Here is a 19,270-nt window from a genome sequence, read left to right as displayed (position 1 = left end):
ACACCAGGAGATACTACTCACCAATAAAAAAAAAAACAGCTCAGATTATCTCAAGGGAATTATGCTGAGTGGGAAAAAAAGTGATTTACATATAGCATTTTTGAAATGACAAAATTATAGATGATACAGGGTAGTGGCTGACAGGGCTTAGGGAGAGCAGGAGGAAGGAAGGTAGCTGTGGCTACAGAGGAGCAGCACGAGGGATCCTTGTGAGGGAACTGTCTTGCATCTTGACTGTGGTGGCTGTCACACAAATTACTCATGTGAAAAAACTCCATAGAACTAATATACAGCAACACACATGAGTGTACATAAAACTTGTGAAATCTGAACAAGGTCAATGGGTTTTATCAATGTTAATTTCCCAGTGGTGATATTATACCACAGTTATACAATATATTACTATTGGGGGAAACTGGGTGATATGGTTTGGCTGTGTCCCGACCCAAATCTCACCTTGAATTGTAATAATCCCCACACGTCAAGGGCGGGGCCAGGTGGAGATAACTGAATCATGGAGGCAGTTCATGCTGTTCTCATGGTAGTGAATAAGTCTCACGAGATCTGATGGTTTTATAAATAGGATTTCCCCTGCACAAGCGCTCTTCCCTGCCACCATCTAAGATGTCCCTTTGCTCTTCCTTCATATTCCACCATGATTGTGAGGCCTCCCCAGCCATGTGGAACTGTGAGTCTATTAAACCTCTTTCCTTTATAAATTACCCAGTCTCGGGTATGTCTTTATTAGCAGCATGAGAATGGACTAGTATACTGGATGAAGGCTATTTGGATCTCTTTGTATTATTTCTAGCAATTGTGTGTGCATCTACAATTACGTCACAATGAAAAGTTTTTAAAATAATCTTATTTGTTAAAAAAAAAACCTTTTTACTCTCTATCCCCTTGTCCCAATTTATTTTACTTTCTTTAGAGCACTTAACATTACCAAATACCACACATGTTTATTACCCATTTATTTATTTTTAGCCTCCCCTGCTGATATATAAGCTTTATAAGGGTAGAGACTGGTTTGTTCTCTGTCTTGCTTAATCTAGAACACACCTAGCACATAATTGGTGCACAATACATATTCATGGAATAAGCTAATGAGTATGAAATATGGAATGAATGAATGAATGGGCACACCTCGGAGTGCTCTGCCGCACTTTCAACATTTCTGAAAGCTCTAAAACTTAAATATGACAATTGGTTTGACATTTTGCACATTTTCTAACTCCAAGAGTTATAACTCTCAGTGCAAAAATATTTCTTGTATAATGACAGAGCTGTAACTCATCTTCCCAAGGACTTAATGCCTCCTTTGCTTTCAAGCCTCCAGAGATTCTCCCCTCCCTTGAGGTGACAGTATGGGCTGAATTAGGTAATTGCATACAAGAACGTGTCTCCACTTGGATTCCACTTGGCAAGATAAATTCTGGGTCAGCTTCATGCATGCTTTTAAACTCAGAAGAAAAATGCATAACAGTAGTAGAATAAAATGCTGTATTTTAACTATCGCTAAGTATCATAAGTTGCAGTTAAATAACTGCTTTCTTCTTTGGTCAAAAGCCTTATCTTAGTGAAGCTGAGTTTATTCTAAGGAGCCAATTAAATGCTCATCAAAGCCAAGCCAAGGCCAGGACTTGAATTGTGAACCAAACAAAAGAACAAATTGTACTGATTTACTGGATCTGAAACCAAACCTTAATACAAACTGTTTACTGAAATGTGAACCAGCTAAAGCTTGAGAGAACTTTTCAAACACACCTGATGATTCAGTCCAATCAAGTAACTTAACCTCTATATATTTAAAAGCTTTTGAACAGGCTCAAAACCTCAACTCACAAAACAAATCACAGCCCCAACTTGAATGCAACAAACATTTCTTGACAGTAATTGCAGAAAGAAGCCATATTGGAAATGCGACCATAAACCCTCTTTTCCAAGTCAGCATCATAAGATGGTAAGTTTTAAAACAATCAAGCCTGCAATTATTTTTTTAAATGGAGAATATCAGATCCTTTGGATCTACGTGTTTTGTGCAGAAGGAGGAAGGAGAAGTTAGGGGTTCAGAATTAGAACAGAACAGGAAAGGATACAGGTGAAAGGCATGAGTGGCCATTGAGAGATGGGAAACCCAACCACCCCTTGACACTTCTATTTAACACTAGAAAGAAACTTATAACCATGGGATAGACATAACACCATTACTGCAAAACAAATACTGTTTCACAGCTAGACCCGAACTGGTCACAACAGCAGTCCTGAACCGTGATCTAGAGCAGCAGGTGCATTACCTGTGGAGAGCTGAGTGGGGAGGGGGTTCATTTCTTTGTCCACCATCTTCTGGTACAAAGCCCTCAGGCTGAAAGGCTCCACCGTGAAAGGCAGCGTCCCGGTCAACATGGCATACATGTTCACACCTCTGAAAAGAGAGACATACACATGAAAGCGGAGTCAGGTCCCCTGGGGAGGGGAAGACACTGGGGACACGGGCTTCACTGAAGCGTGGGAGCTGCTGCTTCCATGCCAACCTCAACAGGCCCTCTTCAAAGTCATCTTTGTAGAATGCTCAGTGTCATGTTGAAAGAGTTGGGTGAGGTCGGACGTGGTGGCTCATGCCTGTAATCCCAGCACTTTGGGAGGTGGATCATCTGAGGTCAGGAGTTCGAGACCAGCCTGTGTAGCACCTCCATCCTCAATCTCTGCCTCATCAGCCTGGACCACTATCTCGCTGCTGTGCTACAGGCTGTGCATGAAGCCCCCGCACACCCTGGCACCCATCTCTACTAAAAATACAAAAATTAGCCAGGCGTGGTGGCGGGCGCCTGTAATCCCAGCTACTGGGGAGGCTGAGGCAGGAGAATCACTTGAACCCAGGAGGCGGACATTGCACTGAGCCAAGATCACGCCATTGCACTCCAGCCTGAGCGTCAAGAGTGAAATTCCGTCTCAAAAAAAAAGAAAGAAAGAAAGAAAGTCTTGGGTGAGAGCACTTGAATGTGAAGACCCGGAAGGGGACCACAGAGAAAAGCAGGAGTTTCAAGAGCATCAGGAGCCACCTCCTGAGGAGGGGAACCATGGCCCTCTGCTCTCTCCGAATGTTATGGCAGGAAGAAGTCAACAGCAAGGAGGCCCAGACCAAGCAATGTAAGAAGCACCTGGGAGACGTCAGGGACTTCAATTAAGAGTAGTACTGCCATTATGTGGTTTTCCAAGGATGGCTTACAAGGTGGTACCTGGAAAAGGCTGACCAAAAAATACAGGAAAAGCCCCCTACAGTGGAAGCTCCAGTCACAGCCAAACTGTGAGCCAGGTTACCACTCAGCCCTCAGAAACGAAGCCTCATAACAAAACCTGGCGTTTTGCTCTACTCTTAAATTTTGCCTTGGCTTGTAACTACAGAAATTTCTGGGGAGGTCCCCTTCCTTCCTGCCCTGATTTTTTTATTGTTTATTGTGAGATTCTGCCACCTGGCCCCAATCCAACATCTCAGATGTGGTTGAAATACCTTCTGAGTAAGCTTAACTGCACCTATCCAAAGCCAATCTACAGAATACAAACATCTTCTTAGAGGATCTTTATTTTCTTGATGTGTAAATCTAATATCATTTTGATGAGATTTCCTGATGGGGATGAAATGCCTGCCTACCAAGAGGTCTCAAGTGTTGAAAAGCGCCCAAGGGAATATACTTTAAAAACAGGCACTAAGATTTCCAGTCAAAACAAATCCAATGAGACTGATTGAAATTAAGACCCTCGAGGCCCAATTCCACAGAGGCACCTCTGAATTATGGCATTTCAGATAATGACAGGTACTGGAGCCCACGGCTCCCGCTAGAAATCATTCGCAAATTTCAGACATATAGTAAGACCTGGTTCCCACTCACAGTGGAGTTAGTTCCAAACTCACAGTGGAGTTAGGGGGACAGATGCATAAACATCCATTCCACAAATACTTGCTGGATGGCTCTCTGCCCCAGGCAAGACTATAGGTGCTGGGTACTGGGGACCAGAGAAAGACCTGCCCTCTTGGGTTTTGAGTGGGGAAGAAGACAGGCAAGCAACGTGCAAATAGATGAGCACAGTCCTTTCAAGCGGTGATGAGTGCAAAAGGAATAAGAAAATGCTGAATTGCACCACTTTTGACCACAAGAGGAATTCAATGAAGGGAGACTGAGAACTTAGAAACAGGTACATGAAGAGGGAACGTGCCGCACAGGTAGTGACTGCATGTGTATGAGCTCATGTATCTTTGGCTGGCTGGTTGTATGGATGGAGAGATAAAAAGTGCATAAACAAAGAAATGGAAACAAGAATGAACAAGGCACACATAGAGCTATTTGGGTGGCATTTCCCTGTGTGTGTTTAGTGGAAAACATACCCCAGGGGAGGAAAAGGGGTTCGGCAGATACAAGTGGTATGACCAAATAATTCAGGGAGTAGTTATATTGTATAAGTGGATTAAAGGGGCTCAGAATGGAAAGTAGGAAACTATGGCAGGAAATCAGCAGGTTGCTGTTAAAATCGGAATCAGAATGATGGCACGCAACAGAAAAGGAAAGGCAAAGACGCAGTGGAGACATTTGAAGGGCACGTGCCAGGTGGCAAACTCAGAATGCAGGACCAATGGTGGTAACAGAATGGTACTGAGGAGGCTGAGGAGGAGAGACAGGTTAGGGGTGCAGGGAAGGAGTATCAGGGCTAGTGATATGTTTGAGAACGTACTATGCAATGCTGCACTTTGAGTATGTTTGAGGTAGAGCTAAACATTCTTGCTTCGAAAAATTCTTGGAGATCGGTAAGAAGGAATGCTAAAAGGGTCCCAAAATTGTAGAGTTTTGCATACAAAGAGGACTTGGACACATGGCTTTTATGGATGGAAACCTTCTGGCACATCCCACAAAGTTGTTGCTAGGGACCACTGAACAGCCTCTGAGACAAGCTGTTCCCAATGCTTCTGAGCCAGCCTGTTCCATCCAGGGCGATTCTATGCAAAAATAAAGCTTTCCAAGACTAAGCCAATGTCTACATCTTCTATTCATTGGTTGTGGAACAAGACCAGTTGCTCTTCCATGATCAGCACTTCACATCTTTGAAAACTGGAACCAGGATCCTCCCACCCTTCTGGGTCTTCCCCAGGCTGGGACCTCAGGGCTTTTGCCTGTGCTTTATTTGACATGCTTGAGAGTCTCCTCAACAACCCAGTCCTCTGCCCTGAATACACACCAGCAGGTTCATGCAGTTAATGAGCTTCAACGTTTCCATGCTACATAGCAAAGACCTCATATTTCAACAGAGTTGGAGTGAATTGAGTTAAGGGGAGGAAAAAACAAAACCAAGATTCTGTCCCTGCTCACCACCTCTGAGTGCCTAATCTTGGCTCTAACATTCACACCTAAAGCTGAAGAGCCTGCTACTTATACAATATCATTTTTTTCTGCAGTAAGTGCTTCATAATGCCTAACTCATGCAGCGTTTCTCAAACTGAGGTACACAGACACATCCTCACAGGTGCAACAGTTCTAATTTTTATTTTCTTTTTGGCAATTGACTAAAACATTTCACAAAGCATAACCAGAGGCATTGGATGACCACCATATAACTAAGAACACCCTCCACCACACACACCCAATTTCAGTGCCTGCTTTGGTATTTCTTTTTTTTTTTTTTTTTGAGACGGAGTCTCGCTCCATCGCCCAGGCTGGAGTAGAGTGGCGCGATCTCAGCTCACTGCAAGCTCCACCTCCCGGGTTCACGCCATTCTCCTGCCTCAGCCTCCTGAGTAGCTGGGACTACAGGCACCCGCCACCAGGCCTGGCTATTTTTTTTTTTTTTTCGTAGAGACGGGGTTTCACTGTGTTAGCCAGGATGGTCTCGATCTCCTGACCTTGTGATCCGCCTGTCTCGGCCTCCCAAAGTGCTGGGATTACAGGCGTGAGCCACCATGCCTGGCCCCGCTTTGGTATTTCTTTACCAATGCACTATTTTTGCCAAAAAAAAAAAAAAATCACTTTTATTGTCATAGCCTAATGAGAAGGAAGCAGAGGTGGACTTAATGTGTCAGTGATGCATCTGTGCTTCTGTCAGTGGAAAGTCTCCTGATGACTGGAATAGCGTGTGGTTCGTCCTCAGACCAGTGGCATCAGCACTACCTGAGAACTTGTTGAAAATGCACATTCAGCCAGGCGCAATGGCTCACACCTGTAATTCCAGCAATTTGGGAGGCTGAGGCGGGCGGCTCTCTTGAGCTCAGGAGTTTGAGATCAGCCTGGGCGGGCAACATGGTGAGACCCCATTTCTACAAAAAATACCAAAATTAGCCAGGCATGGTGGCATGCGCCTGTAAGTCCCAACTACTTGGGAGGCTGAGTTGTGAGGATCACTTGAGCCCAGGAGGTTGGGGCTGCAGTGAGATGTAAGTGTGCCACTGCACTCCAGCTTGGGCAACAGAGCAAGACCCTGACTCTTAAAAAAAAAAAAAAAGAAAAAGAAAGAAAACGCACGTTCCTGGATGCCACTGCACATCTCTGGAATCAGAAACTCTGCAGTGTTTTTGCAAGCCCTCTAGGTGCTTCTGATGCGTACTCAAAAAATTGGAAAGCCCTGGAAGAATGAAAAGTTTTAGGGGAGGTAAGGCATTACAAGATGGGCCTGACAAGCTCAAAGAACCTGTGCCCAGCAGTGAGAGCTGCACTCATGCTGTGTACAGCCGTTCCCTTCCCACAAAACATTAGCCATTGCATTAACGTTGCTAATTTGAATATTCTGGGGTTCTTTTACTCTTGGTTCTATTTAACTTGTAAATGAGTTTTGGTTTTTCAGTTGTACGGGGCCATAAATAAAAGGAGTTTGATTTGGGGCTCATGTACTTATAAGTAACATTTAAATAAAAATAACTCACGTCAACACACACAGTTATCAAGAATGTTCTTCCTTTAAAAAGACAGTGTATAATACTCAAATGTGCAGACCACTGCTCTACGACCTTTTATATTCCCTTTAATCTTTACGGCACACCCAGCTTCCTGTCCCAGGTGGGTGTGTTGTATAGTGCAGATGCCTCTAGGAGGTAGGACATCATGATAATGGGAGGACAACCCCACTAAAGGCGTTTGGAGAGCATATGAGGCCAGAGGAGCAACTCTAAAGCCTTTATGAATGTTTCTTTCTTGAAGGAGACCCTGAGACACCAAACTGCTTGCCTTCTTGTCACCGACTGGCTTCAACAGACGCCAAAAATCTCCGCAAGTCACTGCATATTACACTGGTCTTTGCCTCTCTCCATCATCTGGCTGGGACCACAGATAAGATTAACAGATGTTTGTTTTCAAGATGGCGCCAGAGCCATCCAGGTGGCAGGTCTGGCCAGGGTTGAGCAAGCAGTTTTTGTAGTAACTTTAATTGATGACTTTACAAACTGATTCCAGAATTCCATTGCTTTTGGAGGAATTTATCATCAATGAAAAAAAAAAATTGTCACAAATCCTTAAAGAGGACCCACCTCTCTCATCCTAGGATCTCTCATCCATAAGATGTGGATAATAATAGTACCTACCTCTCAGATCGTATGAGGCTCACATCAACTAAGCCACAGAAAGACCTGAATTCTGTAGTTGGAATAAATTAAGCTTGATAAATTGTGATCTATTGTTTCATCAAAAAACCCTTCTTAAAATAAGAGGGAAAAAGCTACAGTTTTATTTGTACTGTATTGCCAAATAAGAGTGGAAACCTGGCCGGGCACAGTGGCTCACGCCTGTAATCCCAGCATTTCAGGAGGCTGAGGCGGGCGGACCACCAGAGGTCAGAAGTTCGAGACCAGCCTGACCAACATGGAGAAACCCCGTCTCTACTAAAAATACATAATGAGCTGGGCTTGGTGGTGCATGCCTATAATCCCAGCTACTTGGGAGGCTGAGGCAGGAGAATCTCTTGAACCTGGGAGTTGGAGGTTGTGGTAAGCAGAGATTGCGCCATTGCCTGGGCAACAAGAGTGAAACTCCATCTCAAAAAAAAAAAAAAAAAAGAATGGAAACGTATGTGAACAGTCAAACACTCCTAGCTAGGAGATTTTAAAAAGGGAAACCAGATTAAGCATCTTAATTCCTCTCCCCTGGAGTTTCCATACATGTTTAACATCTGGATAAAGAGAAACCTAGTCCATCTGACATTTCAGAAGTATGTGAGGATACCAAGGGAAAAATGTGGAATGCAGTTTATAAACCTCTGTAATCCCATAGAATTAGTAGGAGTTTCAAAACATGTTCAGAATTTCCTGATGGGTCTTTTGAAATATGGCCCAGGGGCTTTCTGGATTCTCCGTGGCAGACATGGGATTCCCAAGAATCAAAGACAGTCTTAACAAAAGAGAGGGATGAGAGACTGGGACAAGAGAGGGCAACAATCAAATACGACCAGGGGTTTTTCCAGCAGAATGAAATAAGGATGAGCTATCGCAGGACAGAAGAAAACCCAAAGATACTAGGCAGCATAGAATACTCTGATCTCAAAAGAGGAAGAAAGGCAGACACTGGGTGGGGGCAGCTGAAAGAAGAGGAAAAGGGCCCTTACTTATGAAATATAAACGGGAAAGCTTTGGAGTTAAGTCAAAAGCCAAATGGCCATCCTGATATTTAGTCTGGTACACAAAAAAAACACTCCCTGGAGGAAAAGTTGTGGTATCACCTGCCAACCCAAAGAGGAAAGACATGGAGTCACTGCTCCCTGGAGAAGTCGCTGGCAATTTTAACAAGATGCAAGGGACAAAGCAATGGACAGAGCCACCCCGGCAGGTGGAGGGAAGGTCTGATTACTCGTTCTTAAGGGGCATGTGGACAGGAGCCTCGGAAACTGCCCAGTTTACACAGAGTGCAGCCAAGAGGACCTTCGGGAGATGCACCTTGCTTCTGTGTGGCTCTCCAAGAAAGGAAATGCCTTGGAAAAATTAAAAATAACTTCCACCTGAAAGCAATATCTTTCCATCTTTCAGTATCAACTTTTAATAATACAACTTCCAATTTAAGGTCTTGAAAGTAGACTAGGAAAAAACAAAAGAAAGTAGACTAGGAACCAATTCATCCATTTGGAAAATCTCAGATTTCACCACTGTTCCATTAAATGGTCTATGTTTAGCAAGAAATTATTTTCTTGTGGATTTCAAAATGGTTGTTTCTTTTCCTTTCCTTCCTTCCTTTATTCTATGTTAAATATACATGCTAGCTACAAAAAAAAAAAAAATCTCATACTTTATAACTGAATAATCTCAGAAGCTAAGGGAACCTCTCTCTTAAAAGTCAAAACGCCTAAGGTTCCCCAAAGGAGTCATAGCTTTACTCTTCCCACCACCTCCTGCTAGCCTTCATTTTGAGAGGGTCTTGACACAGAGAAAACACTAATACCATCCTTCTGTATTTGACCCCTGCCAGTAGCTGATGATATCTGGTAGTACTTTTACAAAACAGAGTCTGAGGCCTAGAACAAATTCTCTCACTCTCCCTCCTGAACACCCAGTTCTATATGGAGGCAGGAGAGCTATTTGGAGACATGGTGCCTCTTGGCCGAGTTGTCCACCCAAAGGTACAGCACTGGAGACAGGGATTTTTTTTCCACTAAGTGAAAACAGATTCATTGAGCTAGGAAGGTCGACTGAGTGTGTTGTGCGTGACTCTCCAGGAGGCACCAGGCCCTCACGCAAATACTTCACCCACCCATCCCAGGGGCCCCCATGAGAGCAAAGGACAGCTTTAGTCCAAAAACGTTGCGTTCTCAATCTTCTCAGTATAGAACTCTCAATTTCTGTTTTCCTTACCAGTAGGGATTCACTGAAGGTTGCACATGAGTATTGTAATATTCTGAAGATAAAGTTAATTTTGATTCTTTTCAATTAAAAAGCACATCTGCATTAAAGTTGTTTTAAATTAGCATATATGTCACTCTGAGGAAAAGTCAATTCACAGTAATAAAATTTCAATGCACCAGAATGAATATTTTTGGTTTTTGTGTCTGAAACCTCAAAGTTCACTGGAGACACACACATCTATATGTTATATATATATATATATGTTATATATATATATATATATGTATAAAATCTGGGGTAAAGGAAAGAAGTGAATTGTTTTACAGCTATTTTTTACGGTCTTGAAAATAACCACCATTGAAAATAATGGAAAACCCCCAAGAAAGTGCACCATTTCCCATTTCCATTGTTAATTATGGCTTCACTAGTGGAGGGTCCTGGGGGCCCTATTTGTAGGGAAGAGCTTTCTTTCCCAAGGTTTCTTTCAATGACAGGCTGATTTTCTTCCTAAATCTATCTCAGAAGTTGTGGATAAAGTCCCTGCCATCCATCAGGTCCAAAGCCTCCAGGGAGGGGAGTTTGCTTTTTTGGAAGTGAACTCTTCATTCTGTTTTTGTTTCTGAGCCATAAAGAGAGAAGCCATTTTATAATAACAGTGTCTAACCCAGCAAGAAAATCGGTTCCATTTTCACTCTCATTTTAAACAGCCTTCTACATTAAATTCACTTTTGGTTTTCCATTTCCACTTCTGCCAGCAAAGTCATGGGCACCAAACAGAAACCTAACTTGTATCTCAGACACAAAATCAGACCCCAAGTTTACACAGATAGAAAGTTTGCTCAGACCCCAAAGCAGTAGGAAATTCATCTCTTAAAAGGTGCTGAAGTTTTATGTTTTCGCCAAAATTAAGAGGAAGAGAAATCAGATGTGTCACACCTACCAGCCTTTTGCATATGCTGTTCCCTCTGCCTGGAACGTTTCCCCACCTGTTCTCCACCTGGCCGTCTCCACTCATGTTTGAGGAACAGATCATACTTGACTACAGATGTCTTCCTGACTTAACCCAGCTGTGCAGCCATATGTGCTAGGGTTGCCATAACAAAAGAATCTGGTTTTTTTCTCACCAGTTTACTTTTGACCTTTCCTGGCCTTCTTCCCTGACACCTTCCTCTTCCCATAGCTGGTTCCTTCTCATTCTTAGGATCTGGCTTTGAAGTCATCTCCTCAAGAGGCCACTCCATCTTGTTCCCTGAATCCCTCTCACTTCCTCCACAGCCATTACCACACCCAGTTTATAGCATTTTAAAATACCGGCTGTTTGTCCCACTAGCATGTAAACCCCACCAGAGGAAGTACAACATCACAGATGCAGTAGAGGGTGGTGATTCAGGGGCCTAGGGCAAACCACGTAGGTCAAATCATGGCTCTGTCACATGCTGGCTGTGTCATGTGGGCAAGTGGCTGAGGTCTTTCATGCCTCAGTTTCCACACCTTTAAATTGGCAGTAATACAGCACTACCTTGAAGGGTTGTTAGGCGGATAGGATGAGTCAATATATGCTGATCATTACAAAGAGCCTGGCACCTCCCCTCTCTCTTGCTTCCTCTCCCACCATGTGATCTCTGCACACACTGGTGCCCTGCACCTCCCACCATGAGTGGAAGCGGCCTGGGGCCTCACCAGAAGCCGATGCTGCCACCATGCTTCTTGTACAGCCTGCAGAACCATGAGCCAAATAGAGCTCTTTTCCTTATGAATGACCCAGCCTCAGGTATTCCTTTGCAGCAACAAAAGACAGACTAAGACAGGGGACCTCTTGGTCTTTCAGGCTCCCATAGCCTTCTGTGCTTTTGTGTGTGTGTGTGTGTGTGTGTGTGTGTGTGTGTGTGTGTGTGTGTGCGTGCGCACAAATTCTTCCTCTCATAGCTTCCCATTTAGCATAAATGACTTCTCTAACTGTTAAGAAAGTGATTATAGACCCACATATTCATATTCATCCACTCAATACATATTTATTGAGGGAAGACAGTGTGCCAGACACCTGTGAGAGTTCTTAAGGGTTGGAAGAAATCCATAATGGATTTCCTCCCATATACAACTCTGATCCACTGGCATTAGATGCCGGGAGGGGCTGTGTTGAGGGGGATTCAGAGGCCTTCTCAGAAGTGAAGTCTATGACTAGCAATGCCCTAGAAGAGAAGGCATCCTCTGCTGCTCCCTGCTCCATTCCACTAGCTCCACATGACCCCAGCCCACCTGGGCCCGTCATCAGCACACCACACACACCCCATATGCAGCCTGCACACCAGACCACACCTGCAAAGTAACTGGGAGCCCAGCCTTCGGCAAAGTGTGGCTCCACTACATTCGGGCTCATGTGTGCCTCTAGGCAGTGCTCACCACTCTCTTCTATCCGTGCAAACTGGGGGCAAGAGATGTGTCTCACAGGACTGTCCTGAGGTTCAGGGGTGACTAACCAGGGCACCCAGCCCGCTCAGGAGCAGCAGCTGATTCCTGACCTGTTTCACCTCCTCGCTGACAAGCAGGTCCTCTTAGCCAGGGTTCCAGAAGAGTCGGCCTCTTCTGGGAAAGTTCCAGGAATTCTTTATCTCTCCACATCTCGTTCTGGTCTGTTTCTTCTCAATCTCCAACCGGAACATCCTGAGCTCATCTCGCTTCTAGAGCCTTGAGCTGACCCACATTCCTCTGTTTGCTTTCTCAGCCAGCTTCAGCCCTGACCTTCCAGCTTCTGTTTCCCTGGATGAAATGCCTGCTCCTTCCTCCTGTCCCTCTTTCCCTTTTCTCTTCCTTCCTTCCTCCCTCCCTCTGTCCTTCCTTTCCTTTCTCCTTCCTCTCTCCTCCTTCCCACCTCCTTTTTCTCCTCCCTTCCTTCCTCCAAGTTCCACCAGATGCTGAGGAAATCCTGGGAGTGAGCCAAGTGGTCCCTGCCCCCTCAGCTACAGCCCAGAGGGTTCCAGCAGGTGGACTGAGACCTCACGGTGAGGCCCAGGAACACAGCCAGGCACTGGAGGGTACATGGGAGGGCCTCAAAGCCAGCCAGCTGGAGACACAGAGGGCTGCCCAGAGGAACCTGCACCCAACAACACAAGAGGGAAAAAGAGAGGGTTCCAGGCCGAAGGAACTGTGCATGTAAGGGCTGGAATGTAGCAGGAGCAGGCTGTGTTCAGGGAACAGGAAACAATGCCAGGTTAGCCAGAGAATGGGTGGGGAGAGAAGGGGAGCGGGCATGCCTTCAGCGAGGCCACAGGGTGAGCAAGGGTCCCCACACGCCACGTTGGAGAGCTGGGGCTGTATCTTGAGACCCTGAAAGGACACTGCTTGGTTCAAATCCGACTCTACCACTTAGCAGCTCTATGACCTCGGGCGATTTTATTCATTTCTCTTATGATGGGTTTCTTCTTCCATAAAATAGGGTAATAGAGAGTAATGATTGCACTGGGTCATTGTGAAACTAAGTGACATGGTGTCTGGCACACATCAAGCACTAAGTAAGCGTTAGCTTTTCTGCCAACCTGGACAAGGGGGTTACAGTGAATATGAAGAGACGCAGGGGAATTCCAGAAATACTCCGGATCAACACACCCTTCATGCAAACGAGCCTTTCTCGTCTATATCTTAATCAGAACCTCACTCTGTCTAGAGCCCATTTCCCTATGGCAAAGGATTGAGTCCTATCCAAGAATCCAAGACTCTGAACTGACCCTGTACCATCACTGACAGGGGATGGTGGAGGGGGTGACTCACTGGGACCATGGGGGACCCAGGCTCTACCTTTGGTGCAACTGAGGATTCATCCTCCAAATATTTATTGTGCTTACCCCTAGTGGCCCTTCCTGTACCAGACCCTGGGAACAAAATGGTGAACCAGACCAACCAATTCCCTCCCTTCGTTCAGAGTCCTTGCTGGCTGGGGAGACAGGAGAGGAATGGATTTAAAACAGGAAAAGGACAGGCATTGAGAGGTGCCGAGGACGAAATTAAAAGGGTGAGGACAGAGTATGGGGGACTCCCTGGCAGGGAGCTCAGAAATGATCTCGGCAGTGGCGCCATTGGCTTGAGAATGGGATGTGGGAATGCATAGGCGCCACTGGCTTGAGCCTGGGATGTGGGAATGCGCAGGCGCCACTGGCTTGAGACTGGGATATGGGAATGCGTAGGCGCCACCGGCTTGAGCATGGGGTGTGGGAATGCGCAGGCGCCACTGGTTTGAGCCCGGGATGTGGGAATGCGCAGGCGCCACTGGCCTGAGACTGGGATGTGGGAATGCGCAGGCGCCACTGGCTTGAGAATGGGATGTGGGAATGCGTAGGCGCCACTGGTTTGAGACTGGGATGTGGGAATGCGCAGGCGCCACTGGCTTGAGCCTGGGATGTGGGAATGCGCAGGCGCCACTGGCTTGAGCCTGGGATGTGGGAATGCGTAGGCGCCACTGGTTTGAGACTGGGATGTAGGAATGCGCAGGCGCCACTGGTTTGAGACTGGGATGTAGGAATGCGCAGGCGCCACTGGTTTGAGCCTGGGATGTGGGAATGCGCAGGCGCCACTGGCTTGAGAATGGGATGTGGGAATGCGCAGGCCATCCAAAGAGCTGGGAAAGGACATTCCAGGCATCACAAGTGAACGGCCGGGCGCGTGGCTCACGCCGGTAATCCCAGCACTTTGGGAGGCCGAGGCGGGTGGTTCACCTGAGGTCAGGAGTTTGAGACCAGCCTGGCCAACATGGTGAAACTTCGTCTCCACTAAAAATACAAAAATTAGCTGGGCATGGTGGTGCATGCCTGTAATCTCAGCTACTTGGGAGGCTGAGGCAGGGGAATCACTTGAACCTGGGAAGGGGAGGTTGCAGTGAGCTGAGATCACACGACTGCACTCTAGCCTGGGCGACAGAGAAAGACTGCCTCAAAAAAAAACAAGCCCAGAGGTGGGAGCGACAAAAGGGAGGTCAATATGTCTGAAGAACTGTGAGCAGGACAGGGGGTAGGAGAGATGGGCGAGCAAGTCCCGCAAGGAGCACAGGCCAGGCAGCAGGATGGAGCTTCACACAGAGGGCGATGGGAAGCTAAGGGCAGGAGGATGGGGCATAAATGAGTCGCAGAGCCAGAATGTGAGCTCTGTGAGGGCAGGACGTGGTTTTCTTCTCTTCTCAGCACCGCAGTGAATTTTGATAAAGGCCACTCTGACAGTTTGTGCAGAAAAAAACAGAAGGAACAGAGATGGAAAGCCAGGCCCCAAAGAATCCCTGATGACATACTCCTGGGCCTGTCACCTATACATGCCATCCAATACTCAGGCATGATTTCATAAGGAAGGCACGGTGGAGACAGCAGGAGGAACACTGACTTTCAGAAGCTTGATAACTCACATGGACCAGACATCGATTTTGGGGCCGTATTTCTTCCTGGCGAGCAGTTCAGGTGCAGCGTAGGCAGGGCTGCCACACTGTGTGCTGAACGGATCCGAGTAACCCAGGATCCCTGCGCAGTTGCTCAAACCAAAGTCTGCAAAGAGAGGTGAACAAAACAAGCTCCGAATTAGAAAACTGCGGAAATGAAGAGGGAGGAAAAAAAGGAAAAATAAAAAGGGCAGCAGGAAAGGAAACATTCTCTCAGGCTAACACATCATTTAGCATCCTAAAGAAAACTGTAGCAGCTGCAAACCATAACGTCTGGATACGAGACTCAAGGCAAAAGAATTCCCTGGCTTAGCTGAGAGCATTTGACATCGGGCCTCACTGTTAAAGCCAGTTAGAGCAAACAGTATGCTGAACTAAAACCTATTTCCATCCAATCTTGTAAATGAGTCATCCAGGAAAAAAAGAGAGAATTCGCTTTCTAGGATGAAGGCAGGAAGAAAGAACAGGCAGAGGGGATTTGAGTTAGCTCCCAAGCTGCCAAGTGGGGAAAAGATGAGGGAAGATTGATTCTCTCTGGCTGCCTGTGTCACCCTCAGTGACATGCAATCCAGCCACTTACAGTTGACTTTTTCAGCTGAATGTTTTCGTTTCATGAAAGTCTTTTAAAAATTCCCCCTAAGTTATGCAGCACATATAGTGACTTGAAGAGGGGAAAAATACACCCAACAGTTTAAACAACCCTGAATGCTGGCTGGAAAAGTAGCACCAGAAAGATGGCAGTGCAAACTAGACTAAGCAACCTCATGGCACTGCTTTGTTCCTGGATGATTAACATGCCCAGGAAGAGGGGGGAGAAAGCCCACTGCATCGAGTGACTTTGGGTCTATTATGCCTTCTGCGCCATGTTTATCTTTTGATCTTAAAGATACTGAAACTGACAGGTAATTAGAGAGCTGTTACTGTTATGCCCTCATCTGAATCTTTCCTTAATCTTTGTTGATCTCAGAATTAAGATCACAGTTCATCCTTTGAACTTCAGTGTAAATATTATGGTCCATCCCCCTGAAACAGAAGACTCAGGCTGCAGGGCTCAGGCAGAGACAGGCTTCCAGTCTTGAACAAAACTCTCGCACTTTCTCAATCGGCAGTATTTATGTCTAGTTTCACGAATGTATTCTCACCTCACTCTAACATGTCTCCACCTGCAAGGCACATGACTATTAGGAACGTTGTAGGAAATCTCAGGGAAGGAGAAATACAGTCCAGTCTGTGAAGTTAATCGCACACCATGGATCAAGATGTCACAGCCAAGATGTTTTCCCAAAGTCATTGTGTTAAGCTTTTCTAAAGAGAATCTCATCTAAGCAGAGCTCAGAAAACTCTTGAAGACTCTAAATATCACCCAGACTCTTCAGCCCAAACTACAAGAGAGAATGGCAAGCCAACCAACCAGGCATGCTGCATGTCCAAACACTGAGCTCTTCTTTTGTTTTTTTATGATTCCATTTTTCTCCCTTAACCTTCCCTCCCCTTCTCCTCCTTGACTCCCTTACTCTTCCCTCCCCAACCCTCCCCCTACACCCCATTTCCTTTCCTATCAACCCAGCCAGACCCATAGACCCCACAAACCCTGTCCCAGATAAGTCCTTCAGGAGTCATGGGTGTGGGACTGTCTCTGGATTCCCACCTTAGGAGGAGATATCAGTTAAAAAGAACCTAAGAAACCCTGTTCTCAGACCCCACCCCTCAGGATCACTGAAACGGGAAGAAAAGGGGGTGAATATTTTTATAAGAAGAAAAATCTGCCAGGGACAGTGGCCCATGCCTGTAATCCCAACACTTTCGGAGGCCAAGGTAGGCAGATCAACTGAGGCCAATAGTTCAAAACCACCCTGGGCAACATGGCGAAACCCTGTCTCTACTAAAAATACAAAATTAGCCAGGCGCGGAGGCGCACACCTGTTGTCCCAGCTACTCGGGAGGCTGAGGCAGGAGAACTGCCTGAACCCAAGAGGCAAAAGTTGCAGTGAGCCAAGACTGCGCCACTGCACTCCAGCCTGGGAGACAGAACGAGACTCCATCTCAAAAAGAAAGGTGGGAGGGACAAGAAAAATAGTATTGTGCTTTAAATTGGAGGGTTGTTTGACTGCTTTCAGTTTGAAAATGAACCTAAAAGAATGTTAATGAACAAACAAATGTGTGAGGAGCACCTACTGTGAGAGACAGCACCATCAAATAAACACAATAATAGCTGGGGAGGCCCAATTTCATCAGAGTCCTAGAAATTGTTATCTCTAAACTTCTGAGATCAAAGCAAAAGACTCTGTTCCTAATCTCAAAGCAGTCCCTTCACAGCAAAGGGCTGCCTCGATCTGTTCACTTCCTCACCACCCTGAGACCTGAGGTCCAGAAAGAAGGACTTGTTCTCAGAAGAGGGCAGAGAGAGAGATAAGAGGCCAGATCACCCTCCACCATCCCAGGCAAGTTTGGGAACAGTCTGGCCTTATCTTGAGCACAGTTTCAAGAAGAAAACTTAGCAGAGGATCTGGGAGGTGGAAGAGAGAGAATCTGCATGTTAAGCAACTTATGTTGATCTAGCCAAAAGGGTTTGATTTAAAATATATTTGTAGAGAAACAACCAGTTTGCTTCACATTCGTAATTGAAATTATTAAAACTGTACACATCCGCCTATAATTGGAATTGTGGAACTTGAGAGAAGGCCACCTCCCAGCAATGTCACATGGGTCTGTCTCAATTAGGTTTGGTAAATATATCAACCAACGACGACTCAATTTTCTGAGAGCTACAGAATGAATCTCACAAAACGCCCAAGTGAACCTGCTTTGGAATACTGAAGTGCAAAACTCTCCTAAGTTGCAGCTCTTCCATTTTAAGATTAAACTTACCAAACATCAGACTGCTTTTTTTGAAAGGGAAAAAAAACCTCCTGATTAAATCAAATCTTACTCCTGGTAATTCTAGTTAATTTCAAACATGGCTTAAGTAGATTTATTTAAACCAAATTCTTTCAAAGAAAGAGAAACTATTAAGAGGCAATCATAATAGCTATAATCACCTTTGAAAAAAAAAAAAGTAGGTAATGCCTTTGAAGAAAAGAAGGTTCAAAGAGCTTTCAACTTACAAAAAAGACAGGAGTTGGAAGACCTTTGATCTAAATTGCCCAACCCAGGGGCAAGAAACCTCACAACACACTGGGCCTTCATCTCTCCCTCCATGCCTTCCGGAAATGCGGTTCTTTCTTAACAAAATGCAGTTCCTACCAGCCCTCAGGTGTGGTCTAAGGTCTCTCTCGGGGCAGGTGTGAGGTAGGGTTCCTCAGTTTCCACTGCTCAGTAGAGAACTGGCAACCAAATTGGCATCTTTAACAAAGGGAAATCCAATAGTCACTGCCTCCTTTCTAGCAGGTGCGGGCATCCTGCTTTCTGAAGGAGCCGATTTTGTCCCAAATACCTAAAATGTCTTTGTAGTGCCCACCCAGCCATTGCCAGCAGAGAGGTGATGACTCTGAGAGATTTGAATAAAATGGTTCCTGGCACCCAAAGAGTGACCATAACATGCAGCAAGAGGGGAAGGGGTGGGCTCTGATTTAGGTGTATAATTTCCTCACTTGACTGGACAGGTCTCCTCTAAGAGGTTCTATTACTCAACCAATCCGTGAGCTCCTTATAAATGCATCCACCGATTGCAGCAGTGAAATGATTGGTTTTCCTAGAATCCCCTGAGCAAACGTCCAACCAATAAAAAGGTCTGTGCGTTTCACCATTGCTTATTCCACAAGATAGTTCTGTCAGTGGTCACCTAGGGCTACCACTTAAGGAGAAAGCAGAGAGACCAAGCACAGAGGAGACAGAGGGGCAAGAGGAAAGGGAAGAAACAGGATGGGCAATGCCCACCTCCTGAGATGTGGAAACTCCGTCTGTACCTTACACGACTCACCAGCCTCAGTCTTTTTGAGATGGAGTCTCGCTCTGTCGCCCAGGCTGGAGTGCAGTGTCACGATCTTGGCTCACTGCAACCTCCACCTCCCAGGTTCAAGCGATTCTCCTGCCTCAGCCTCCTGAGTAGCTGGGAT

General features: G+C 45.8%; 1 protein-coding gene across 2 annotated transcripts in view; it reads right to left on the bottom strand.

The window, feature by feature from the left end:
- Positions 1-19,270, bottom strand: part of HUNK (hormonally up-regulated Neu-associated kinase) — a 134,940-nt gene that overhangs the window by 40,861 nt on the left and 74,809 nt on the right. For both annotated transcript variants that reach the window (XM_055373983.2, XM_031005280.3), the window contains exons 4-5: positions 15,186-15,321; positions 2,298-2,425 (exon numbers count right to left, since the gene is read on the bottom strand). In XM_055373983.2, coding sequence (XP_055229958.1) covers positions 2,298-2,425; positions 15,186-15,321 — 264 coding nt within the window. The remainder of the gene's footprint in view (positions 1-2,297; positions 2,426-15,185; positions 15,322-19,270) is intronic.

The sequence above is a fragment of the Gorilla gorilla genome, chromosome 22 (genome assembly GCF_029281585.2).
Source record: "Gorilla gorilla gorilla isolate KB3781 chromosome 22, NHGRI_mGorGor1-v2.1_pri, whole genome shotgun sequence".
In the NCBI taxonomy this organism is placed as follows: domain Eukaryota; kingdom Metazoa; phylum Chordata; class Mammalia; order Primates; family Hominidae; genus Gorilla; species Gorilla gorilla.
This window is presented reverse-complemented; position numbering and strand designations above follow the sequence as displayed.